Source organism: Cervus canadensis, chromosome 15 (assembly GCF_019320065.1).
Source record: "Cervus canadensis isolate Bull #8, Minnesota chromosome 15, ASM1932006v1, whole genome shotgun sequence".
NCBI classification, from domain to species: domain Eukaryota; kingdom Metazoa; phylum Chordata; class Mammalia; order Artiodactyla; family Cervidae; genus Cervus; species Cervus canadensis.
Genome location: NC_057400.1, coordinates 33,399,865 through 33,427,353, shown reverse-complemented (window position 1 = coordinate 33,427,353; position 27,489 = coordinate 33,399,865). Strand labels below are relative to the sequence as shown.

The following is a 27,489-nucleotide window of genomic DNA, read 5'->3' as shown; positions in this document are numbered from 1 at the left end:
AGTCAGTGTAAACGTATTCCTTCTTTCAGATTTATTGTTCTACCTTTTTTAAAAGTATATATACATATGCTTTATGGAGCAGAAAACCTCTATAAAAGACTTCAACCAATACTGTTTTGGGAAAGGGCCAAGAATTAGGATGCATATGAAATTTGAGGACCCAGAAAACATCTTTCATATAAAAAGGGTTAGAAATCTGCAAAGCTATAGTACATGTTTTATAAGCACTGAAGCAATTTAAATGAAAACTGCCTAGCATCATAAGAACAGGTTTTGGAAAACTTGACAACAGAAGAAGTGAACAGGCTATCTGCCCCAGGTTAGATGGGATCTGGGAAATTAAGCCCCAGTAAAAGAACTCCTGGGTCCAGAAGATCCCAAGGTCAACTAGACTGGGTCAAAGAAAGCAGACTTGGGTATACTCAGGTGTGACCTGGCTCTGGAAATCCTCTATAGTGAAGTCTACCTTCAGTTCATGATCAAGACTTAGGTACACAGATTCAGAGGTGCTCAGAATCTTTTGCTTTTTGTCCCTGAGGATGACAGTTATGATGCTGAATCACATGTTCTTACATGTGATTTACTCCACTAAGGAGAGGTGCAATACCATTGTGCCCTCAGAGAATTACTAGAGCTGGTAATCAAGTGAGGAAAACACAAAATCACTGCTGTGTGTTCATTTGGGGGATATATACTACCAGGTCTACAAATCAAAGCACTTCAGTGTTGGAGAACAGTCTGGAGAAGGCCACTGGATGGGGTGTGCAAAAGGCACAAGGATCCAAAGCTCTTGGTTTCTACTTTAAGGATTCTTATGCAGCACTATTGACTTCTCAGGGCTTCCCTTGCAGCTCAGTCGGTAAAGAATCTCCCTGCAGGGCAGGAGACCCGGGTTCAATCCCTGGGTGGGGAAGATCCCGTGAAGAAGGAAATGGCAACCCACTGCAGTATTCTTGCCTGGAAAATCCCATGGACAAAGGAGCCTGGTAGGCTACTGTCCATGGGGTCACAAGAGTCGGACATAACTTAGTGACTAAACCATCACCACCACTGACTGCTCAAGCTGGCTCCTGCAGGCATTTGTGCCAACTGTTAACTTTATTTTCACAAATGCGTGGCTTCCCCCTTTATCTGCTATAAACACAGTTGATTCTTGAACAAGATGTGTTTGAACTGTGCAGGTCAAATTTTTTTCAATAATGAAGACTAGGTACTATGTGACCCACAGTTGGTTGAATCTGCAGACGTGAAACCACATAACCAGAGTAACCACATAACCACTGTAAGTTAACAGGAGGGTTTTCCACTGTGGGGAGGGTTGGAGGCCCCAACTCCCTGCATTGTTCAAGGGTCAACAAAAGCACTGTAACCAATAAATACTTTTGGCCTTTATGATAGAAAAAAAAACCTGAGATAAATGCCATAAAGGTCAAATACAGATGAAGAGAGCAAGTCAAATTTGAATCTATAGCATATAAAACTGTTTCCTATCCTTTGTAACATTATAATACAGACGTATATATAATATATAAATATAAGTGGGTTTAGGAAATAACTGCTAAATCTGAGTTGGCTTTATTGAATGTAGCACTGAAATAACTCACCATAAAATCTATGTTATTGTCCTCATTCCTGAAATGTTCCATCAACTTCTCAAAGCGTTGTTTTTCTCCACAAACCTGAAACACACATTATCATTGTGCATGTGAAATTCCAAATGTAAGCACTCCAAAATTAGATGCAGAAATTTTAGCACTAATAATTATTTCCAGAACATCTATTTTATCCCCCTCTCACACGCTATTTACTTCTCTCCTGTTAGTTAATGCACAAGCAGTAACATGAGCCAGCACCAAAGCTCATCCTCTGTTTCTCTGACATGTTCTCTTGATGGCTTGAAATCCATACCAAATGTGCTCTTCTTTCACTGGTCACTTTTTTGTCACATCTTTTTAGCTGGCATTCACAATCCCAGAATGTTGGTTATGGTTTTTTTTAAAAAATGACCACACTTTTCCTTTTTACAAAAGTACTTTTGAAACAGACATACTATCAGATTTTTCATAATTTTGTATTTAAATTCCTTGAGAAGCAGATTCAAAATGTGCATATCATGTCTAACATGTCTAATAATTATTTTTATTTATTTTTAATTGATTGATGATTGCTTTACAATATTGGTTTTATTGCTGTCATAATAATTTTAAGCATAAACTACAACATAAAAATTTGGGAAGCTATCTAATTCCTTCAAGATGAGGACAGAATTTTGCAGTCATTTGTGAAGCAGTATTCCAGAGGCCTGAAATACATGCATTCAGCTCGAATGAATGCTTCTGTTGAACAGGTGAAATAAGCAGATAAAATACTGTGAACTCCAAAGTCCCAATGTATTCTGCATATGCTGCTGCTGCTGCTGCTAAGTCGCTTCAGTCGTGTCCAACTCTGTGCGACCCCATAGACAGCAGCCCACCAGGCTCTGCCATCTCTGGGATTCTCCAGGAAAGAACACTGGAGTGGGTTGCATATACGGGGAATTAAAAACATGGAGCTAAAAACACAGTCAAAGAAAGATTTGTATCAAATGACAACAACCTGGAGACTTATGCCCAAAATCAAAAGATGAACTTTAATTCTTTCAGTGTCCTTGTCTGCCTTTTTGTTTTTGGAGCGAAGTCCTAAATCCACTAGTTTATTTCCTTACACCTTGAGAAAACTGTTACCTGAACACCCATGGGCTCCTTGTTGATAGTAAGACAGTCTCTGGTATTAATATTTTGTGAATTTAACTCAGGTTTCACGTGCTTAGTTTTCTGATTCCCTTTGTGATCTTAGAAATAATCACGCCAATCCTAAAGATTTCTCCTAAAGTGACATTTCATAACGCTATAATGCAGCCGTTTAATTCTGTCATGTTTAATTCCACGCATGTACACGTACACACACACACACACACACTTTAGTGAAGACTGTGTCCAGTGAAGGCAGGAATTTTATGTTGTGCTCCCTACTCTATCCTCAGCATCTAGAACAGAGCTCAGCATGTTGTAAATTCTCAATATTTGCTGAATTGCACTGAAAAGAGGATAAATAAGATATTATGTTAAAATATTCTTAATGAAAGGGTGAATGATCTACTATTGCTCCCCACGATGTTTTACAATAAAACAAGAACCTTCAGACCTCTGTAGACAGGAACAAGGGTTAATCTTTAGTAGTGGTTCCTGTGCCTTAACTGTGTGCTAGGAATGCTCAGTAGACTCCCTACACTCTGAAAAACTTCTATTCTCAGAGTAAGTTAATTTTCTCAACAGACTAGACCACAGTTTACTATATTCCAATGACAACTCCCCATTTATCTATACCCATTTTAACAAAAAATAATTACAGAAGGCAGAGGAACAGTGCATTGCCCAGATCAGAATGAAGAGAAGCAGGCTCCAGAAGGGAGAGTTTAAAGTGAAGCCTTTAAAAGACATACATGTGTGTCCAATCCCACCCTAGAAAGCCCAAGTCAGAAGGCCCAGGCAGCGCTGGGGTGACATGGGTGGGTTCATTTGAAAAGCACTAGAGACCATTCTGATGCTCTGCAAAGGCTGAGAACCAGAGATTTAAGGGAAGTCACATTATGCCCTGGGGCCCACTAGACTCTCTAGAGCATATGCTACAAGTTCCGGGAAACTCAGGCTTATTGAAGGGGATATGGAAGTGCAGGTTCAGCTCCCTAGACCATGACATCAGTCACATCTTGTGCTCAAAGACACAAGGGTTCCTAGCCTGCAAAAAAAGGTCCAGCTGGTAAAAACTTGCAAGACTTGGTATAGAAAAAGTCAGCATTACAACTTGAATTTTCCTTAAGAGAAACCTCAACATAAGAACTTGCTTCCCAGCAGGACAGTTTACTTTCGTCTGTTTTGGGAGGTGGGTATGTTGCAGGGAGAAAATTCTGACTCCATGCTGGAATTATTTCTTTGACTTGGTCTCCATTGCTTTTGTTATAATCATACATAATGGCCTGCCTCAGAGAATCCTGCCTTTCTGCTTGACTGTTAAAGTGCCTTTGTTCAGAACCCTTTCCACCTATAGATGGGAGGAAGGAAGGAACTAACACATCCCCCTGCCTGAGGCTGCCATTCTAGGAGATACCTTCAAGGTTAATGGCCTGTATACTTTGTTTCCTCACCTCCCTCCCCATCTCTGATCCATAAAAGAACCTGGCATCCAGACCCCAACAAGATGGTTATGCTGAGACATTAGTCTGCCAACTTCTCGGTCAGCTGGCTTTCTGAATAAAGCCGTATTCCTTGCTTCAACACCTCGTCTCTCGGATTCACTAGCCTGTCGTGTGGTAAGCAGAGCAAACTTGGACTCAGTAACAAGCAGTGACAGGAGAAAGGAAGAGAGGTGGTTCTGGATATGGGGACGACAGCTACCAGCTTTCCTGAGAAGCAGGCTGTGATCAATGCTCTGTGAGCAGCTCAGCGCTCACTGAACCAAGAGAGGCAGCAGCCCTCAGTGAACAGCGATGATGAAGACAACTCCTAGGAGGGCAAAACCTTCCAAATCAAAGAATGTCAGAAATCCGGAGAGTACCTTGGGGAAACTGGTGCCCTCCATTTGTGACTGAGACTGACAGATAAACAGACCAAATATCTCCAGCTTGATAAAACATCCACACAGAGGCAAGAACCAGGGCTCCAACTGCCAGCCTGATGTTCCTGCTCTCACACAGCCCAGAATGTTCAGATAAATATATTCCATTTAAGATGATCGTAAAAGCATTTCAGAATCATCTGAGACACCAACAGAGATGGAAAATGTTATCATTAAGAAGCACAATCATTCCATCGGACATGCACTCAATTATCCATGCACCAGAATTTCCCATGGAACTTCTGAAAATGGACGATTCCTAGGGTCTACACCAGGACACAGTGAATGAGAATCTCCATGGACAGAACTAGGAATCTGTGTCTTTAAAAGGACTCATAATTGTTGGACCAGCAGTTGGGAACCAGTGGCTTATCCAGTATTAGACTAGCTGATTAAAGCCTCATCCTTTTTTACTCCCAATTGTAAACTGGACAGCTACATTTTTAACTCCACAACTCATTCAACTTCTAATTTAACTACACATAAAAAAAAACAGTTACTATAACTGGGTATCATAGGAATGAAGCAAGGATTGGCCCACTGTACCTGCATGGATACAATGAATAATAAGCCAACTCCCAAATAATCAGAGATTGTGTTCAGGGCCTTAAGAAAGTGGATTTTATACAGCTGAGGAAAGCATATGTAGGCAGCAAAGCTACTCAGATTGTTAATAAAAAGATATGGGATCAACTTCAGAACAAGAAATATTGTATTAATTTCCAGCTGAATAAAGATCTGAAAAGTCATTGTATTAGACTGGTAGAATAGACTGAAATAGATATGAAGAGGAGCCTTGAATATATGCCTTTCTTCAGAAATCCCTCATTCTGTCAACAGACAAAGCCATGCTGAGAACATGTGTTATGAAACAAATGTATTAAATACCTTTAATCTTTAAAAATAATAGACTTAAATGTCTTCCAACTTACAGCTCCTTGGAACTGGGTGCAAAGGATCCAACTGCACCAAACAGCACATTGTCAACACAGATGCCAGCTTGGAGAAACCGTGAAAGATTGACCACTCTCCTCATCCACTGTAAGAACCAGAAGGGCTCCCCGTATCAGCCCCACCAAGTCACTCTCTGTAAAGGTTGAGCTACACTGCTCTGTGGTTGATATCAGCTAATGAATTCAGGGTGGTACTTTCTGACATTTTCCCATAGGAACAATATGGATTCTCGAGGACCCCCTTCGTTCGTGCTGGAAAAAAAAGGGAGCGTGCAAACCAGATTCACATTTGTTTCTATGTTACTTTAGCAATCATTAAATCAGAGTATACTACAATCCCACAGGAAATGGGAAGACATGTTTGGGGAAGGTTGGTAAAAGTCGTGTTCCACATCAAAGGAGAGTTGTCGTAGCTCCTACAGCTCACATCTGGACCACCCCCGCAAACTCGGTTCAAATAAGATCATCATGGCTGAACATGCCTCTTCTCTCCTTTGAAACTGGCCTCACTTAGAAAACTGGTGAGGATGAAAGGAACGAAACATTGATCCCCAGTTATTTTCCAAATCTACAACAGGCTTCATGAGGCTGCTCTCAAGGGCTTCATCAAAATGTACAGGAGAGCCAGGCGCATGTTTGCATGTATATATTATTGCACATTATAAACTGCTGCATATAACTTCCATCTGCCAACAAAGACCAGACAATCTGAAAACTTCCAAGTAAAACAGTTGTACTATTGCAACCGAAGCTTGTCATTTCTTGACTTCTCTATTCGCTGGTATTTCTCATTTCTCCACTAACTTTGACACCTTCCATCGATAACACACAGTCACTGGAGTAGGGAAGGTAGGAAGTGAATTTAAGAGACACAGGCCTAGAAGGCAGAGATGGAGAGAAGCCTACTCCATCAGGAATTAGACTTCTACAGCCAGGATGGCCAGATAAGAAGTCAACAAGGCAGAAAACAAGTATACACTCTGGAAAAGCACATAGTCTACTGAATACTTAAGAGGCATCTTCAGGTATAAGTCATTTATAAAACAGTCCCATGTGAATAAATTCACTGACCCTGATTAACACTGTGTAAGGAGAAAGCACTCAGGCTGGGATCGACCCCAGACTTGACTGAACACAGGCACCACCCACCTATCCCTGTGGGGTCCTGCCTAACCCTGCAGCCCTCTTTGCACCTTTAAGCCCTAGCACTGGTGAGGGCGATGGGACATGAGAAATAGGTCTGTGGAGTATTATACAGGGGACCACAAAACCTAGGTTATAAGTCAGTACAATTCCTAAGCTACTGTGAGCCTGGGCAATTCCATGAACCTCCCTGGAAATTGGTTTTCACATCCGTTGATTTAAGAGCATTAGATTATATTGTTGGTTGTCAAATCCTTTTTTTAGGAAGCATGAAAGGTTACAGTGATGCCCACCCAGGGATGCATCTCCCACTTTGGGCTTCCCAGGTGGCTCAGTGGTAAAGAATCCACCTGCCAAGGCAGGAGACACGGGTTCGATCCCTGGATCAGGAAGATCCCCTGGAGAAGGAAATGGCAGACTCTAGTATGCCTGCCTGGAAAATCCCATGAACAGAGGAGCCTGGTGGGCTACAGTCCATGGGCTCTCAGAAGAGCTGGACACAACTGAGCACCCAAACAGCTGGTAGCGCGGGGGGAACGCAACCAGGGATGGGCGCCCTGTCAGGGGCAGGAAAAAAGCACAAGTGAAGTTCCTGAGACTTCTATCCTCATTTATTAATTCTGTATTATACTGTGTTGCCTGGTAAGATTTATTCTAAGGGGAAAATGTTTCATTGAGTTTTCATTGCTAATAAAAGTTTGAAAAAAATTCTCCTACTCGGTATCTCAAAGCTCTAAAACTAATCTAGGCATGGCCATAGAACATGATATTCCCAAGCTGACCGGCCTGGAAACTCTACACAAACCAACTTTAGGGAGACGCTCTTGGCTCTGCAGGCCCCGAATACCAAGCTTGAAGGCCAAAGCACCATCTCATGGCATCTGGCTCACTCTGCATATGAAGTGGATAAATCCTGGCCTGACCAGATACAACTGGCCACACCCGAGACAAGCCAGATCCATTTCACTTTGAAGCAAAAGCATCAATCAGTCAGTTCAGTTACTCAGTCGTGTCCGACTCTTTGCGACCCCATGAATCACAGCACGCCAGGCCTCCCTGTCCATCACCAACTCCCGGAGTTTACTCAATTCATGCCCATCGAGTCAGTGATGCCATCCAACCATCTCATCCTCTGTCATCCCCTTTTCCTCCTGCCCCCAATCCCTCCCAGCATCAGGGTCTTTTCCAATGAGTCAACTCTTCGAATGAGGTGGCCAAAGTACTGGAGTTTCAGCTTCAACATCAGTCCTTCCAATGAACACTCAGGACTCATCTCCTTCAGGATGGACTGGTTGAATCTCCTGGCAGTCCAAGGGACTCTCAAGAGTCTTCTCCAACACCACAGTTCAAAAGCATCAATTCTTCAGCGCTCAGCTTTCTTCACAGTCCAGCTCTCACATCCATATATGACCACTGGAAAAACCATAGCCTTGACTAGACGGACCTTTGTTGACAAAGTAATGTCTCTGCTTTTTAATATGCTATCTAGGTTGGTCATAACTTTCCTTCCAAGGATTAAGCGTCTTTTAATTTCACAGCTGCAATCACCATCTGCAGTTATTTTGGAGCCCCAAAAAATAAATTGTGGAAAATTCTGAAAGAAATGGGAATACCAGACCACCTGACCTGCTTCTTGAGAAACCTATATGCAGGTCAGGAAGCAACAGTTAGAACTGGACATGGAACAACAGACTGTTTCCAAATAGGAAAAGGAGTACGTCAAGGCTGTATATTGTCACCCTGCTTATTTAACTTATATGCAGAGTGCATCATGAGAAACGCGGGGCTGGAAGAAGCACAAGCTGGAATCAAGATTGCCAGGAGAAATATCAGTAACCTCAGATATGCAGATGACACCACCCTTATGGCAGAGAGTGAAGAGTAACTAAAAAGCCTCTTGATGAAAGTAAAAGAGGAGAGTGAAAAAGTTGGCTTAAAGCTCAACATTCAAAAAACTAAGATCATGGCATCTGGTCCCATCACTTCATGGGAAATAGATGGGGAAACAGTGGAAGCAGTATCAGACTTTATTTTGGGGGGCTCCAAAATCACTGCAGATGGTGATTGCAGCCATGTAATTTAGCCCCTGCCAAAAAAATAACTTAACCCTGTCCTCCAACATCTGTGCAGGACATTTCTGAAGAGTATCCCAGATCATTTAGATAAACCAGAGGCCCTGGATGCAAAAGAGGCAGTGGCTTAAAGCATCTCTAAGGGTGGGCAGAGTTTAGGGGATGATTTTCCTAAAAGCTAATCACAGAGGAAAGATAGTTTTACATAAGCTTTGTAATGAAGAATATTATCTTGCTAGCCAGATGTTGCAATGAACAACAGACTGCCAGCCTTCAGCCACCTCTCCGTCCCCCTCAAGGTCAGAGACTGTCTTTGGTTTCCCCCAGCAATAGCTCCCAGGGAACCACACCAAGTCTACAGCCAGACTGCGGCCTGACTTACGAGGTGGGTATAAAATATGCTTCTAGGTTACTTGTATGAAAATTAAAGGCCTCTCACTTAAGTGTTTCCTCCTTGCTCTGTTGCCTGGTGCCTGCCTCAATGCTTTCTTTTTCTCTTCTCACAATAGGCCCCTGTGATCTGCAGGGCTCCCCACAGAAAGGCACCGTTTTAAAAGCACAGGCTACTGTGACAATTAGACTACCCCTCTCAGGGCCTGCCCAGGAACAAAAGTTTTGTGTTCTTCTCAGGGTCACATGAAGTAAACAGTTACTGCCTCGTTAGACCTAGGAGATAGCATCTCTTACTCTCTGTTGAGAGCACGAGCAGTCTATGGATTACTGACACCATGATGACCCAACAAAACCACTTTTCTGGGGTGTTCTGTGGCTGTGAGCGTCTATTATCTCTTCCCCCTGAGGTGACTAGACATTTCAAACACAGACACCGTACGGCTGCCGTGACGGCAGCGGACCACTCTGACCTGCTGCTGGCTCTCCCCTCTCCTTGGCATTTAAAAGCGGAAATGTTCCTCAGGCTGAAGCGTTCTGAAATGAAACAACCTGATCTCACTCCACTGCAACAAAAACTAATGAAAGTCGAACAACAGTGTATTCTACAATCGATCCAACCTTCCTTCCTCATAAATTAATGAGACATTTATAATCAACCTTGGGTTGGCAGATGTCTGATTATGAACCAGAGGATTCATCCACATAATGCTGAACACCCTCATGAAAACTTCAGTCACTTTTCCAGATGTTTCCAAATACCCAGATGTTTGGCAGCAGGGACACAAAGCATCCAGATGACTGTTTCACTTCCCATGCACATATGTTGCAGTGCTGAACAAAGAATCCTGACATAGAAGCAAAAGGCTAGTAAAAGCCCCAGAGGACGACTTGTTGACACACCACACCTTAAATGAGAAATGCATTTTTATCGCTCCTCTTAAAAAGAAGATGGCCTTCATTAAATTCTAGAGAGTGAGGCTCCACCATACAATTCCTCATCAATGACATCTTTCAGAAATATTTCTAATGTCGGACTTGAAATTCTCTGGTTTCACTTGCAAGGCTCACATCTCTTGGTCATCAGTAATGATATGGATTCTTTCAAGGCTTCTATTCCCACAGGAAGACCAAAAATACCTTCTAGTTCTTTAAAATGATGTGTGTTTTTTTTTTTTTAAACTGGTAAATGGGAAAGGCCTCTAGTCATTTCTGGGACAACTTGCCAGTTAGTCTAACTCTATGCCTTATCCCATTCATTTTCCCTCTCAACTTTGCTCTTTGAACATATACACAATTTGGTCAAGTGAGGTGGGCAAGGGGAACGAGAGGCACACAATGACACATTTCCAGAGGTCACCACATGTTCACTGAACCACAGCAATAGCACATGGTAGGAGCCGTGTCAATCCTGTGACATGCCCACCACAGACCTTGGGACCTGCTTAGGAGGCAGACGTCAACCCATGCTATCCTCTTGCATGAACCACAACAAATCAAATTAAATCAAACAAAGATGTGCTAAGAACTCAGAGCCCTTGAAGACAAGGACATTTTGTTTGCTAGATCAAAGACCTCAGTCCACAAATAGGCAAATGCCTGAAGTTCATCCGCTGCTCCTACCTAGCTCTCATTTCATGGTCTCTTCTTCTTTCTCCTGTGCTCTGCCCCAATTCTGGGTCATCATCAGGAAGACCCTGCTTTAGCTTCCGGTTACCACACCCACCAAGTCAAAGATGACAGGAGATTACAGATTTGGGCAGCAGTTCTTAAAGTGGGGTCTTTGAACACTGAGGGCTCCTGAGGCCCTATTCCAGGGTTTGTGAGATCAAAACTATTTTTATAATAATACTAAGATGCTACTTGCCTTTTTCACAGAATTAACATTTGCACTGGTGATACAAAAGCAATGAGAGATGAATGAAACCACTGGTGACTTAATACAAATCAAGGCAGTGGCAACAAATTATATGAGCAATCATTGTATTCACCACAGCCATGCATTCTCAGTTGTTTTTTTTCAAATACAGTTTCACTTAAGAATATCTGGATAATGCAATAAAGTTTTAAAGTGAAGTTGTTTAGTCATGTCTGACTCTCTGTGACCCCATGGACTATAGTCTGCCAGGCTCCTCCATCCATGGGATTTCCCAGACAAGAATACTAAAGTGGGATGCTATTTCCTTCTTCAGGGGATCTTCCAGATCCAGGGATGGAACCCTCATCTCCCGCATTGCAGGCAGGAGTCACCAAGGAAGCCACTTAGATGGCTCAGCCATCTGAGCCATCAGGGAAGCTGATAATGCAATAGAAAGTATGAATTTTATTAAGTCTCAACCCCTGAATAGACACCTTTTTAATATTCTATCTGAGGAAATAAGAACCCTACCCTCATACCTCATACCTACCCTCATACCTATCCTCATACCCTATATGAGGAAATAAAGCACTTTTGCTGCATATCAATATATGGGAATCAACCACATCATATAAAGAACAACCCATATGCCATCTCTCCATGAAGGTAAGTCAAACCATTCAGAGACAGGATAGGGTTTTCTATGCAGAAAAGAGCCCTCCATTAGTTTACGAGGTAGAAAAAGAAAAGACTTCCCTTCAGTTTTTATGGTTAACAAGGCAAGGTACAATCCCTGGCATTTAGCAGGTTACACTGAAGCAATCCCTTACTGTTCTCTGGATGTCTCTGGGGTGTCATATGGAGGCTCATTAGAAGACTAGGTTTTTCTTCTCAAAGCCAAGTCAATGCTAGATTCCAAGCAAGAATATGAGAGAAATACAAAAATAGTTTTCTCCTGCATGGTCTATTAAGACACATGTTCCCCAAGTTCAGGGAGAATCAGACTCAGTCAATCTGCCTAATTAGACAAATTTGTCCTGGAATGCCTGACATACTGTAATATCAAATCATCAAGGACAAACATGCAAGGAACCAAAAGATTACTTTCTACCAAAGCAATAAACATGTCCTTGCTACCTACCACACAGAATATACTCTTCCCTAGTTTTACACCTATTCCTGGAAGATACTTCCACATGGAAAATTCAGTGTGGTCCTTAGCAGCGTACCAGCTAATCTGGGCTACCACATGTATTGCTGGTACATGTACTAGTATGGAAGGAACCCTCATTTTTCCATGGCCAAAACCAAACTGCTGAAACAAAACGGAGCAACAGCTCATGTTACTGTGATTGGCCATTTCCACTTTGCAGTGACGCACAGCTGATGGGGAGACTCTGTCTGAGAGCTCAACTTTATGAGGAAAGGAGAGTGGCAGTGGTTGCTGGATCATCATGAGGAACCACTGAGCCACTTTCCTCTACTGAGCATGTTTCAGTCCAATGTCTGAATGAAAACTGAGTGTGACTATATATTCCTGGCAGATCGATACATAGTATAGAGAGTTGGGCAGGAGCCACATGCATCATTGTGGTGAAAGGAGTAAAAAAGTGGCTATGGATCTACCATGAGAAAGAGCTACAAAGCCTAAACCATGACTCTGAAGCCCAGGCTTTTAAACACTGCCCAAGCCAGGATGCTTTCAGCTTTCACAGACATCCGGGATGTCCCTGGGGGCAGGTACCCATAGCATGTCCACAAACTCAGCTCACCTGCTGGTTAGAGAAGCAGCAAGCTTCTTTAGATTTTTAAGTGAGATCTGGGTTTACAGGGGCTTCCCTGGTGGTTCAGATGGTAAACAATCTGCCTGCAATATAGGAGACCCAGGTTCAATCCCTGGGTTGGAAAGATTCCCTGGAGAAGGGAATGGCAACCCACTACAGTATTCTTGCCTGGAAAAATCCCATGGACAGAGGAGCCTGGAAGGCAACAGTCCATGCAGTCACAAAGAGTCAGACAGGACTGAGCGACTAACACTTTCGCTTTCTGGGTTTAGAGACTGATGCAGCCATTTCCAGGCAGTCATAAAAGGGAACTAGGGACTAAAACCACAGTGTAGGCTAAAATCACTGTAACCTCTTAATATTTCTGTCCTAAGACTGTCACTATCTTATCAACTGGCCTAGGACATGTTACTTTTTGCTTGTGTTCATAAATTCTTGTATCTATCATTATCTAGGTGTCTTCTTTTAATATCTGTAGTCAAAGAAACACTTTATTTTTATATAGAATATATATCCTATATAAAATTCTAAAATTTTATATAGAATCATAAAACTGTAGAATTGGAAGCGATATAGAGACAATGTGACTAAGCTGTCACCTAAAGCAAGACTTGCACACAATATACCAGACTCACCAGGTATCTTCTTCCTTCTTGCCTACCTTTGGGTCATGTGTCTTCTGAGAATCTTTGTAGCTCATTCTAGCCTGGGGCCTTTGTGGAGTTCAACTTCTTTAGTATGATCCTATTCTCTACTTGGAAAACACACACACTCAATTCCTAGTCACCTCTATTTAAGCCTGTTCTCTCATTCATTATCTTCAATGCAGAACTAAGAATCTGATCTTGGACATTTTACCATCACTAAAAAAACTAACTTAGACAATTTTCTTCACCTGAAAAAAAAAAAAAATCCTACCTCTTATTTGTTTGCTGTGGCTGTGCTTCCTTCTTAATTAAATTGATGCTGCTAGAATAGATTCTTATTCTCCAACTTATGTCCATCCCCAATTCAGAGGATCACACTGTCTCTTGTCAACTTTTCCTCAATTTTATGGCTTCATACCCACTGTCATGGCCACAAATTTGGTTCAGGGCCCAGTCATTTAATGTCTGACCTGCCTGTCTTCCAAACTCTAGCATCTCTCCCCTCTGTTTTTTATGCAGAGATTGATAATTTTAAAGATGTATCAGGATTACATAAAATGCCTTTTTAGGTTTCCACAAAATCAAATAGAGTTGATATAAAAGCACTGTAAAAACTATAAAGTACTGTTGCTTCCCTTTGCATTTTCCTTTTCCCTTCTACTTACATCTGTCTTCCAGGTGAGATTTCTGTTTTCATCACAGTGAAGATTTTCTCAACCTCCACTATTCATCAGAACCTTAATTGCGATTGCCTCTTACCATGCTTTATACTCTGTAACATGGGCCCCAGTCACATATTGTTTTCCTGTCAACTAGCACATTTATTCTGACACATACTACCCCCAGGACAGACTTTATGCCTGTCTCTCTCTCTGCTCCCAGAGTTGCCTCCATCAACTAAATCAAGTCTCTTCCTTTGTAATTGTGCGCAAGACCTCACGCTTCTTTTTGGACTCCATACAAACAGCTCAGATTATCCTGTTTTGTTTTTTGTTTTTTTAATATTTATTTATTTATTTGTCTGCATAGAGTCTTAGTTGTGGCATCTTAGTTGCCTGACCAGGGGTCGAACCTGCATCCCCTGCATTGCAAGGCGGATTCTTAGCCACTGGACCACCAGGGAATCCTTATCTTGGGTTTTATGAATAACTTCAAACATTCTAATAATCTACCCAATCAATAACTGCTTGATTAGGTTTGCCTTTTGGTAGAAGATTGAGGGTATGTATCAATTTGTGTAGAAGGTGTTTGATATGTGACAATATGTTATATAACACTATGAGCCTTAACAATAGGTTATGTAACACTGACTATGAGTTCAATGGATCTGTATAAAAACACCAAGCTTGCCACTTACTAAAGTATGTCAGTTGGCCTATTTACTCTGAACCTCTTTCCTTATTCCTAATTCACTGGGTAGAGATTATAATTAGAGTAATATATGCTAGCCTGTCAGCATTCAGCAAATAAACATAGCCTTACTATTTCTGTACATGCACATGCCTTTTTAAAACACTTAACTAATATACTAGCTAAGGTTTAAAACATGCAATAAACTACAACAGTTTCATGAACACTGCTCATGTTTTCTTTCTGAAGATGATTTTTTGTTAATTTAAAACAAACCAAAACAAAACCCTTCTGTACTGACTTTGGAGCCCAAATAAATAAACATGCTCATGTTTTAGAATTATTTAAATTTCAAATGAAATTTGAACTTCACTCATAAAGGGAGTCAAGGTCAATCAGCATATTCATTGGCAAAAAGAACTAAAACTTTAGCTTAAATTATAAAAGGGAATAAAAATTTAAATATAAACACAACTCTAAAAGTTTTGAGTTATAGTTAATTTTAGCCCACATTTGGTCCTTAACTCAGTATCTATTAAAGTCAGTTCTGTCTTTTTCAAAGCGATGGAAATTTTGTGGGACAAAAATCATGCCTTTTATTTTCTGTCACACTCTCCTGATCTTACAACAGTGTTTTCTCTCTGATAAGAAATTTGCTCAACAATTCCCTAGACCTTCCAAAGAATTCTGCCTTACTAGTCCTAGGGGGAAAAAAAAGTGGCAATGATCCACGCCTGTATTTTTGGAGAGATATTACACAAAAGACAACTTAGCATCTTTAGAAAAGACAAGAGGAAGCCAAATGGAAAGTTCCTGGAAGGGAAAATCTCACTCTGCACAACAAGGACATTTAGCTACATGAGACAAAATGTTACCTCCCAAACATTACAAGCAGTAGAAATAAACATACATGCAAATTGAAAGCAACACTGCTGCTCCAAACTCTTTCACTGACTTCTCTTCGGGGCTTACTACTATGCATAAATGGGCTTCCCAGGTGGCAGTGCAGTGGTAAAGAATCTGCCTGCCAATGCAAAAGGCGAAAGAAGCACAAGTTCGATCCCTGGGTCAGGAAGATCCCCTGGAGGAGGACATGGCAACCCAGTCCAGTGTTCTTGCCTGGAGAATCCCATGGACAGAGGAGCCTGGCGGGCTACAGTCCATGGGGTCCCAAAGAGTCAGACACGACTGAGCACACATATATCACGTGTCACTATGCATAAACCTTTCTACTGTTACTCATAGTACATGTACGTACATATAACATATATACACATAGATGCATACACATGATTTGTCTTTTCCTAGTTAACAAATCTTTTTTTTTTACAAACACTTTCATAATTATTTTAACAGCTCTATTCAGATCTACAAGCTTATTTAGTAAGATGGTTCATGTGGTCCTGTGTGTTGGTGTAGCCATTGCTTAGCCTAGACTTAACAATAACTAAAATAACCTATAATTCAAAATTGTTTGACACTGAAAAGCAATTCTTTCTAGTTCCACTTATTTAAAACAACTTAAAAAACAGCCAGATCAAAGGTAGAACACTAAAATATACTTAAGTCCCAAGATACAGACTGAAAAAAATATATACCCTTACTATGCAAGACAGGGGGGAGCAAGGGAGAGAGTGAGTAGGGAGGCAGTGCTTTCACATAGAAAAAGAAACCAAGGAGATCCTACAGTTAAAGATCCTTTAGCCTTACTCTGCAGAAAATGCCGAAATGACAACCAAATCCTGACCAGGAACTGAAAATTCCCATTCTAATGGTACTGGGTGATGATATTGCCAAAGTTAGAGGGGTTATGACTCCAATGCTATAATCAACACAGAGCAGAGTGTTTCATACCATCCTTATGTACCTGCAACCAGAGCACCATCTGAGTGTGAAAGAAACACCTCCCAAGTGAAGCATCCATGTGGAGGGCCCTGAGCCAGCCTCTGCTTCAGATTCTCTGGGGCCTTAAAGCAATAACATACAGCTCTCACTGCTTTCTCTCAAGATCTTTCATTACCTTCCTAGAATATAATATCAGGGCATGCAGGCCAACTGCTTTACAGTTGGCAAAGGGCACAGGTTTAAGAAATGGCATTTTACATGCATAAAAACAAGAAGGCAACAGTCTATCTTTTAAGTGGTTTCTACAAATGAAATAGAAGGTGAAGATCCCTGTTGAGCAAAACTGCATTCAGTCTTGTGGAGAGAGACAAGGGTCTAATTAAAGCCGGGTTGAGAGGCAAAGCATCTCTACAAATGCTCACCAGAAATCATGATAATCTGCCTTGTGCATGCGGGTTCAGTCATGTCCGACTCTCTGCAACCCCATGGACTGTAGCCCACCAGGCTCCTCTGTCTATGGGATTCTCCAGGCAAGAATACTGGAGCAATGTGCCATTTCCTCCCCCAGGGGATCTTCCCAACCCAGGGATCAAACTCATATCTCCTAAGTCTCTTACATTGGCAGGCAGATTCTTTACCACTGTGTGTCCCAGGTATCATCATCTCCTGTATTTTTTTTAATTCAGGGAAGAAAAAAAAAAAAGCTTTCCCAGGCCCACATCCCAAGAAAGTCCTGAAGATGTTAGAAATGAATGAATACAGCCACTGGGGGAGCAGACAACTGTCAATGGAGGAAGAGGCCCAAGGAGTTGGACATATGAATGTCAAAGTGTCTGAAAGAAACTTCAGACCACACCCACAGCCTACTCTGTCAACCTGACCTCACCCTAGGCCCACCCACCTGACTTCTGCAGCAAAATGCTACAGCCAGTTCTTTACTAACTCAGAGAGTCAACTGAAACATCCACTGCTTGGAGAAGAGTGAGGAATACCTCACCTGCTTTGTGTGACCTTTAGGCCACTAGGCAATAGGAAGTCTCTGGAGTAAGCCATGAGGGGTTGGTTTCATGATCTGCTCATAACTTCCTATTCCACCTGTTCTCTTCCCACACCCTACCTTCTGTAAGACTGAAGATATAAGGTGGACTGGAGATATCAGGTGAACTAAAGTCCTGGAGATGAACTAAAAAGCCTCTTGATGAAAGTGCAAGAGGACAGTGAAAAAGTTGACTTAAAGCTCAACATTCAGAAAACTAAGATCATGGCATCTGGTCCCATCACTTCATGGGAAATAGATGGGGAGACAGTAGAAACAGTGTCAGACTTTTTATTTTTGGGGGCTCCAAAATCACTGCAGATGGTGATTGCAGATGTGAAATTAAAAGACGCTTAATCCTTGGAAGGGAAGTTATGACCAACCTAGATAGCATATTAAAAAGCAGAGACATTACTTTGCCAACAAAGGTCCATCTAGTCAAGGCTATGGTTTTTCCAGTGGTCATGTATGGATGTGAGGAGTTAGACTGTGAAGAAAGCTGAGCGCCAAAAAATTGATGCTTTTGAACTGTGGTGTTGGAGAACACTCTTGAGAGTCCCTTGGACAGCAAGGAGATCCAACCAGTCCATCCTAAAGGAGATCAGTCCTGGGTGTTCATTGGAAGGACTGATGCTGAAGCTGAAACTCCAGTACTTTGGCCACCTCATTCAAAGAGTTGACTCATTGGAAAAGACCCTGATGCTGGGAGGGATTGGGGGGCAGGAGGAGAAGGGGATGACAGAGGATGAGATGGTTGGATGGCATCACCGACTCAATGGACATGAGTTTGAGTAAACTCCGGGAGTTGGTGATGGACAGGGAGGCCTGGCGTGCTGTGATTCACGGGGTCTCAGAGAATCGGACACGACTGGGGGACTGAACTGAACTGAAAGTCCTTGGGGGCTCCCTAGGGCTCAGACGGTGAAAAATCGTCAGGAGACCTGGGTTCAATCCCTGGGTTGGGAGGAGGGTTCTGGGTTCTCCTGGAGGAGAACATGGCAACCCATTTCAGTATTATTGCCTAGATAATGTACATGGACAGAGGAGCCTTGCAGGCTACAGTCCATGGGGTCAAAAAGAGTTGGACAGGGCTGAGCGACTAAGCACGCAGCACACACAGTCCTTGAAGTTTTATGAAGATGTCACCTTCTTCACATCAAATGACATTTTTACCTGGTGTGGTAGGCCACAAAGATGTCTAAGTCCTAATCCTATTACTGTGATTATTTACCTTATGTGTAAGGAAATAAGCACTTTGAAGATATGATTAAGCCAAGGATATGGACATGGGTAGATTATCCTGGATTATCTGGGTGAGCCAAACCCAAATATAATCACAATGGTCATTAAAGGAAGGAGGCCAGAAGAGAAGGGGCCATGAGCCAAGGAATGGAAGCAACTTCTGGATACCAAAAGGACAAGGAAATAGATTCTCCAGGAGAACACCACCCTATAGACTTATTTTATATACATATGACCAACAGAACTGTAAAATAATAAATTTGTGTTGTTTTAAGCCACTAAAGCTTGTGGCAATTTGTTACAACAGTGACAAGAAATTAATATACCTGGTTAATTCTTATTCATCCTAAACTCAGCTCAGGCACCCTTCCCTATAGGAAGTGTCCCCTGAAAGCTCAGACCCCGTATCTGCCCTCCATCCTTCTCCTCCTCCTGGTTAGTTGTTCCTTCTCTTTGCAAAGCACCTGGCATTTACCTTCATATGGCCTAGAGCGATGACTACAGAAATATTGGTTTCCTTAACTGGATTGGGATGCTCCCTCTTAAGGGAAGAACTCTTAATGGTCACACTTACTTTCTTATTTCCAATGTTTATCACTGTTTCTGACAGATAGGAGCATGCAAAAGCTCATGATAATTTTTTTCCTGCAAGTTAGCATGACTCATCCCTTGATTATCAGCAGGATACCAGCCTTCACTTCCTTACTCCACAATAAAGACCAAAATTATAAACAAGCAACTAGTTCATTACCAGGGGCTCAGAAACCCTATACAAATGGCTCCTTTCTCCTCCAAAACAAGTAGTATCCATTCTTTTTCTCTCCAGTGAAAAAGTTTATACAGTTTTTGGTTCTGAGGAGAAACCAAGTATTACACAGGGTGAAAATGAAAAAATAGAAGAGGAACAGCTAAATGGAGAAATTCTCAAAAATTTATTAAGGTGAATTGTATTTTCCAAAGATGACCCCAGGAGTCTCTTCCACCCACATGTTCTTCTGTGTTGTGACCCTTACACTCCACCTTACACTCAAGAAGTCAAGTCATTGCCTTCCCCTTGGCATCTGGGTTGGCCTTAGTGACTCGCTCGTAACCCACAGAACATAGCAGAAGCGACACTGATGACTTCAGAGGAGAGTTCAAAAGCCACGTTGTGACTTCTGTCTCTCTGAATGCCTGCGCTGCAGCTGCTCCTTCCTGGACACTCCCTGTTAGAGGCCAGCTGTCGGGCCACAGGAAGCTCCAGCCACAGGCAGTTCCACAAGCAGGCTACTCTGGTTGACTCACAAACTCAGCCTTTGAGTCATCACAGCCCAGAAACTAGACGCGTGAGCGAGAAAGCCTCCAAGAGAAACCCCGTCTCCTCAATCGGATCTTCCCTCATGAGACCCTAGATGCAAAGGACCAAAGACAATTAACCGTGACATGCCCAGCCTGACCTCCTGACACACAGAATCCATGAGCCTAAGAAGACTAAGTTTGGAGTAATTTACTACGAACAAGTAACAACTGCCACAGTGAATACACAGTCCAGAAGATAATCACGGTGATTTTACTTCCTGATCCTTGAAAGATGGACAGGCTGGAGAAGAGTCCGGGTAAATGAGACTGACCTAATTCTGGCCTGCTAGGGTGAAATACACACACGCTCTAGAACTATCACTTCCAGAGGTTGAGATTTGAACAACTACTTTGCTTAGAACTCAAGAAGAGACTTAAAAAACTAAGTACCCTGCCCTCTATGCTGAGAATTTTACCAGTGAATGAGTTATCTGGATGGCTTGTGCTGGGTTTATAATCCTACACCCTTCAAATATTTGAGAGGTTAGATTAGATGGGATTAAATTCAGAAGGATGCTGGAAGCACACCAAAATGTCTGCTCTCCTTCCTGCAATTGGGTCCACTGTAAATAAAACTTGACAGGCTTTTTTAAATCAACGTAATCATGTGTAGCACAAGTGCTTTCAGATGCCCAGTAGCTAAACCACATCAGCTTACTTAGCAAGCCTTCTAGCAATAGGTGAAAAAAATAATGGCTCCTGCCAATTGGCTACGTCCAAGAGAATTGGTGGCCTCAAGTGACTCATTTCACAAGGCTCCATTTATCTGTGCTAGAAGGTCCAAAGTGGGAAGGCGTTGGGCCTTTAAAAACCAAACTCAGGCCTCGGGTTTATTTGTTAAAGCCAGATGCTGTCATTTTGGAAGCAGATGAGAACACAGTTATAATCGATTTGGAATCCTGATGAATTCCAGGCGCACCTTCCAGCAGTCTGGGGAAGTGGGTAGCTCAAAGACCTCAGAGAATTTTTATTATTAGTGTCATAGTGAGCTATTCTGCTGCAGAGTCTGCACGGCCTCAGGACTTTTTCCTTGTGATTTCAAACAGGCACACTTTTTTTGACCGACTTTTGGGGACACGTTCTTAAAGGCAATTTCTCAACTACATCAAAGAATATAGCAAAAAGAAATAGGCTGACTAAGAAAAGTGGAGGAGAGCAAGGTCTAGATAGGTGACCTCAGGGTTTCTAAGGGAAACTGGATTAAATATAGTGTTCTGACTCCAAAGTGGAGGCCAGTTGATGTCCTTAACCAGTAAGTGTAGCTTTATGACCCAGTGGGTTGCTAGCTGTGGTCCATGTCCTTTGAGAGAAAAGAAAAAGCATGACCAGAACCCCAAAGTGTTTATGGCTTCAAGGTCACGGCCTGAGTCCAGCTACCTTTTAGGAATGCCTGCCTATTTCCCCGGCCTGTTTCTCCAGATTCCTTATGACCTCTGTGCATTTCCTGACATCCTTCCAATCAACCCATCCTTCCAATCTTAGCCTAGACACTGCTAGGCTCAGTTTCAGCTTCTTGTAAACAAGACCCTGAACTAATGTAAATACCAACACAGTGACCTTTACTTCCAAATGTATTCTTTCTCTGTCTGGTAGACCAAATGCTCATGAACATATATTGCCAGGTAACTAAGAAAGCATCAATTAGGGAAGATGGCAATCTGTCCTTTTGTGTGGCTAAATTAGAAAAAACAGATGACTCCTTGTTCTCACCCTGGTCCTCAATTCAGGACCATAAATTTTCACGAGATGTTTCAACATCACAACCAGATGTGTTGACTCCTTTTACTTAAAAAAAAAAAAAAAGAAAGAAACTTTTTAAGGGAAAAGAATTCAAGGAGCATAAGAGATGACTAAAGGTTCAGTCATGTCACAAATGATGCTTGGCACAAGTTTACTATCTGTAAACTTATGTTTACAAATTTATGTAATTATAAAGTTATGTAATTACCAAAAAAATTATAATTAAAACTTATTTATCATGATAAGCATTGAGGTGATACATGTGCTTGCTCAGTGATGTCAGGCTTAGTCTCAAACCTCCAAACCCACCAAAAGCAAGGTCTTGGGTTAATATCCTTCCCACCATCTTGCGTGCCTGCTTAGTCAAGTCGGACTTTGGGATCCCATAGACTGTAGCCCTCCAGGCTCCTCTGTCCATGGGATTTCCCAGGCAAGAATACTGCAGTGAATTGCCATTTCCTCCTCCAGGAGATCTTGCCAACCCAGGGATCAAACCCACCTCTCCTGCGTCTCTTGCATTAGCAGATGGATTCTTTACCACTGAGCCAGCAGGGAAACCCTTCTCACTATCAGATACCATTAAACTGAAAGTGCTATTTTCCTAAAATATGTACTTCAGATATTGTAAGACAAGCCATAAGATTTCACTGCAAAAACATATAAAATCACACTTGTTGGGATTTTGAATATTAACTGAAATATGAGAAATTAACATAATCACATGTTAAAATCTGTCAAAAGCTAAAAGATACTTTCTTTTCATTTACGTTTGAATTAATTAGTGGTAGTGAAATAGGAGAGAATGGATTTGTTGGCTCAAGAAGCAGAGAGGGAAAAAAACCATGTTACATACTTAAAATGTGTAGTCTTTAAATATCCTTTCAGCATCTGGTGCCACATTGCAGAAGTATGCTCAGCTACATTCTAACAGTGACCCAAGCCCACAGGCTCTGGCACTCTAATGCATGTTACTTTATCTTCAAAAATAGATATGAAGAGCTGATGTTGAAGCCCATCAGTCTTTAACTGGTGGGTTAATCCCTTCATCTTTCTTTAAGGAGATGAGTGGAATCCCACTTACTAAATGAGATAAAAGCATGAAAAACAATCTTCTTGAGGGCAAAGACCCTGCCGTGGTCCTCCTCCCAAGGATTCTGGTGGCTGGATGTGTGTTCTCTCTGCCAAGGGCAGCTCAATAGGCATTTCTCATTGGCCAAGATTCTCCCTGCACTGGGCATCTGAGATCATAAGGACAACTTTTGCTAGTGAGGAACAACTGCCTCCCAAACCTCCCTAAACCCAAGATTCCACTGACATTTTGCTAAAGTGATTAAAGAATGTACTGTTCACTGTGACATATACGAGCAAAAGAGAAAAGAAATTCAAAAGATGCTGACCTGTGGGTGGCATTATATTTTTTTAAAACAAAGATCAACATAAACTAACACAAATATTCAAACCTCAGATTGAACAGATAAATAAGTAGATGCTCTTCTCACCTACCCCTAAGAATGGAGCTTCTGATTATTAGGATAACCCTTCTCCTGACCTATCTACATGAACAGCATGGCTTGAGGTCAGTGCAAGCCAAGAGCACACACAGAACCAGCACTGTCCTTGTCCCCGCTCCCACGTGACATGGCTTGTTTTCTCCCTGAGAAGCAACTGCTGGCCCAAGGAGACATCAGAATTTAAACACCCACCATTATTCATAAGAAATTACAGAAATGAGGAAGATTTGGGTTAAAGCTCTACAAATTCAAAGTCAAAACTTAGTTCTCTGTACTACTAACCAGCTATAAGATTTAGGATTACTTTTTGTTTTTCTCAACTAAGTACACATAATGCCCCAAATGGCTAAACCATATACAATTCTGATACCAGAGAGTTAAAACTCAATCTGCAAGTACTTTGTATTATGTGTAAGAAAGGCACTCTACCTTATCTAAGAGAAAACAAATTTAACATTCATCTCATGATTTACTGGTTTTAATAAATGCTGACTCTATACAATTATAATTTCAGGGCATAATTTGATCTGCAGTATAATCAGTCGCTTGTTAATATTAGAACAGTTATGTCTACATTGCAGGCAGATTCTTTACCAGCTGAGCCACAAGGGAAGCCGAAGAATACTGGAGTGGGTAGCCTATCCCTTCTCCAGGGGATCTTCCCAACCCAGGAATCGAACCAGGGTATCCTGCATTGCAGGCGGATTCTTTACCAGCTGAGCTATTCAGGGAAGCCGAGTGACAAGGGTCACTGATTACTGTATAGTGAGTGCTTCCAGTGTGAAAAAGATAAAGATTTTCAAGTTCTATTAGCTTCACATGCTGTTTTACTTTCATTTTAGACCCATCCACCCACATATCTCTTTATTGATAAATACAAGTTTTACATCCTGTTTATGACATATAAAAACATTCACAGACAAGCACTCACACATTCTTATCTCTCAAGACTCTATGTGTTTTACAGGACAGGGTGCTCGGGGCTGGTGCACTGGGATGACCCAGAGGGATGGGATGGGGAGGGAGGCGGGAGGGGGGGTTCAGGATGGGGAACACATGTACACCCATGGCTGTATGTGTGGCAAAGCCACTACAGTGTTGTAGAGTAATTAGCCTCCAATTAAAATGAATAAATTTATTAAAAGAAAAAAAAAGACTCTATGTGTTTTGGAAGCCAGAATATGAAGTTAAAGATTCACTACTATTCTTCATCATTTTCTTAGAACCCAGATATTTTTTTTTTTTACTACTAAGGTTGAATACAGAAGAAGACAGTATTAGGTTCTGTCCATGGTTGGAATTAGCAAAATGGATAATACAAAAATCTACAGGCAGTGACAGCGGGGGAGGAACGCCATGTAAAGAGGCAGGAGGACCGTTTTCTCTGTTGACAGAAGCATCTTTGAAGTTTGCCAGCCCATGAAGAGGATTATGTGTCAGTCATTAGGATACCTGTCAGCCGTGGGAGAGAATCCAATTAACGGAGCAGAGCGGGAGCATGGGCTCCTAGGTCCTGTCTTAGGATGCTGACACACAGCCAGGCCCAAACACCACCCGAAACAGAAGTTCAACATCGGGAGCACCAAATCTTAACCCCAGCTCTTCTGCTTGTCTGACCATGGGGCCATGGGCAAACGATACATTTGAAATTTTATTCTCCTATGACATGGAGATATTAACACTTGTCTATAAGAACCAAACAATTTCATATCTGGCAAGCCGCCAGCACACAGTAGGTCCTCAATAAATACTCCAAATAGTTGTGTTCTACTCTAGAGGGTCCCAGGAAAGATGAGAGAGAGTTTGGAAGTCCCTCTGAGATCTGGATTTTTCATCCAGCTTGGGCCTTAAGCCAGAAGCATCTGAAATCAAATGGGATTACTAGGATAAAAGACACACCTTGGCTGATGCTCTTATTATAACCTGGGGCTCCAAGTGCCTTCCATTACTTTTGTCATGTCCCACCTCAAAGTAGCCTCAGATGTTAGACAAATACATGGGAATTGGCAGGCACCCTTCTTGGCTACAGAACATTGCATGCCACCACCAAAGGAAACTGGCTATAAGTTCAGTTGTGAAGTCTTAATATTTTGATTCAGAATCCCTGGTGTCACATTATCTGTGTGTAACTGTTTCTTCATTTGTGGTCATTTAGTTTAGCTTCCATTTCAAACATGCATGTCCATTGGTTTATTGTTTTCATGTAACAGGACTGCTTGATTAAGATTACAAACTGCTAAAAATCAGTGTCTGTATTTATTTGATCAGTTCCTCATACCATCCAGCAAAGCAGAGATCATACATATGATTTGAAGAAAGTAACTATGATGAAAGAGCTCATAAAATGTACAAGGTGGATGTTCAAGTAACAACCATAATGAAAACCACATACAATTAACAAAACCAGTTCTCATACTTGGCTATTTCATATTCTCCATAGGAAAAGGAGTGCAACAAAGACTTTTTAACTCTTCTTGGAAATGGGAGAGCCAAGAAAGCTTAATGCATCCATTTAAGATATTTAGACTAAGTTCATTACTTCTTCCTCAGTGATATTTGAGAAAATTAACAATTATATCTTTGGGCCCTAGAATAAATAAAAAGTAAACCATGGTGATGGACATTAACTAGACTCATTGCTTACGATCATTTTGCAATATATACAGATATCAAATTACTATTACTATGTTGTACACATGAAACTAATATGTTATATGTCAATTCTATTTCAATAACACACACACAAAAGGTAAATCATTCTGTTCAAATATATCCAAATATAAGGTGCTTGTGTGAACATTCTTTTTAAGATGAGAGTATCCTACCTCCTTAAAGTTGTCAAATGCTGATAAAATGATTTCATGCCCGCCTCTGACAAGACAAACGGCTGCCAACAGCTCTAAGACAAGGGCTTTTGTTCTGTCAAAACAAGAAAGAAAAAACTCACAAATCAGTGAACGTGAATGAACGATAAGTCAGCTGTTCCTTCCAAGATGAATATGATAATAAATATTTGCCAGTGAATTTTTTTAAATGTTTACTAATTAAGGCACAGTTAATATTAAAACACATACATTTGAAAAACCTTTATGGTCTTCTACACATGTGGCTTCTCTGGGGTAGCAAGTTTGCAAGGCATATTTCCCACTCCCAGGATTACAAGTTACTTATAAATGAAAATTAATTCTGTGAAGATTAAGTCTTTTTGTTCTATCATCAAGTGACTCAGTGTAATATGGTCGAAAAAGTACTTTTTAATAAGTTAAAGAAGATAGGAAACAGAATTTTCAGTAAAATCGCCCATTGGATAAATATTTTCTCTGGTTCTGGAGTCAAAGATATAATATTTGCTGAAAAAGTTCAAAATCAACCGAAATCAATGTCCTGTTAATACACTGCAAATCTGCTAATTTGCAGTGGCTCCATACAAGTCTCCCATGATAATGCAAGCTTCCAAAACTTCTTCCCATACAAGATCTGAAAGGAACTGGCTTACAGCTATGCTAATACAAGAATGTTTTCTCTGACTCAAGAAAATAAAACTTCATCTAAAATATTTTTAGAAGGAGAACCTTAGAGATACAATCTAAGTTTTCAAACACAATGTCAAGGACAGCATTATTTCTTCAGAGTATGATTACTTCAGTAATTCATCTTTTTTCTGGAATAAAATCTATTGCCAACCTCTAAACAGAGATCATTCTGAAAACCCACAATATCAATTGTCTTAAGAAAAATGAATAATGGCTTCCCGTGTTTGTCAGATAGACAAAGAAGCATGACTACTTGAGATTCTAGTAAACTTAAGGAAGCAAGTACAAAGTTGCAAAGGCATTCATCAGGGGAAGCATGAAATAATAATATTCAACATTTAAATAGGATTTACAGTTTGCATTGCATTTTCAATCACAAAGGGTGTAACTTCTA

At 41.3% G+C, this 27,489-nt stretch overlaps 1 protein-coding gene across 5 annotated transcripts in view; it reads right to left on the bottom strand.

Annotated features, from left to right (window-relative positions):
* FMNL2 (formin like 2) overlaps window positions 1-27,489 on the bottom strand; it is a 327,626-nt gene that overhangs the window by 36,020 nt on the left and 264,117 nt on the right. For all 5 annotated transcript variants that reach the window (XM_043487455.1, XM_043487458.1, XM_043487457.1 and 2 more), the window contains 2 exons: window positions 26,388-26,481; window positions 1,605-1,679 (listed from right to left, as the gene is read on the bottom strand). In XM_043487455.1, the coding sequence (XP_043343390.1) occupies window positions 1,605-1,679; window positions 26,388-26,481 (169 nt within the window). The remainder of the gene's footprint in view (window positions 1-1,604; window positions 1,680-26,387; window positions 26,482-27,489) is intronic.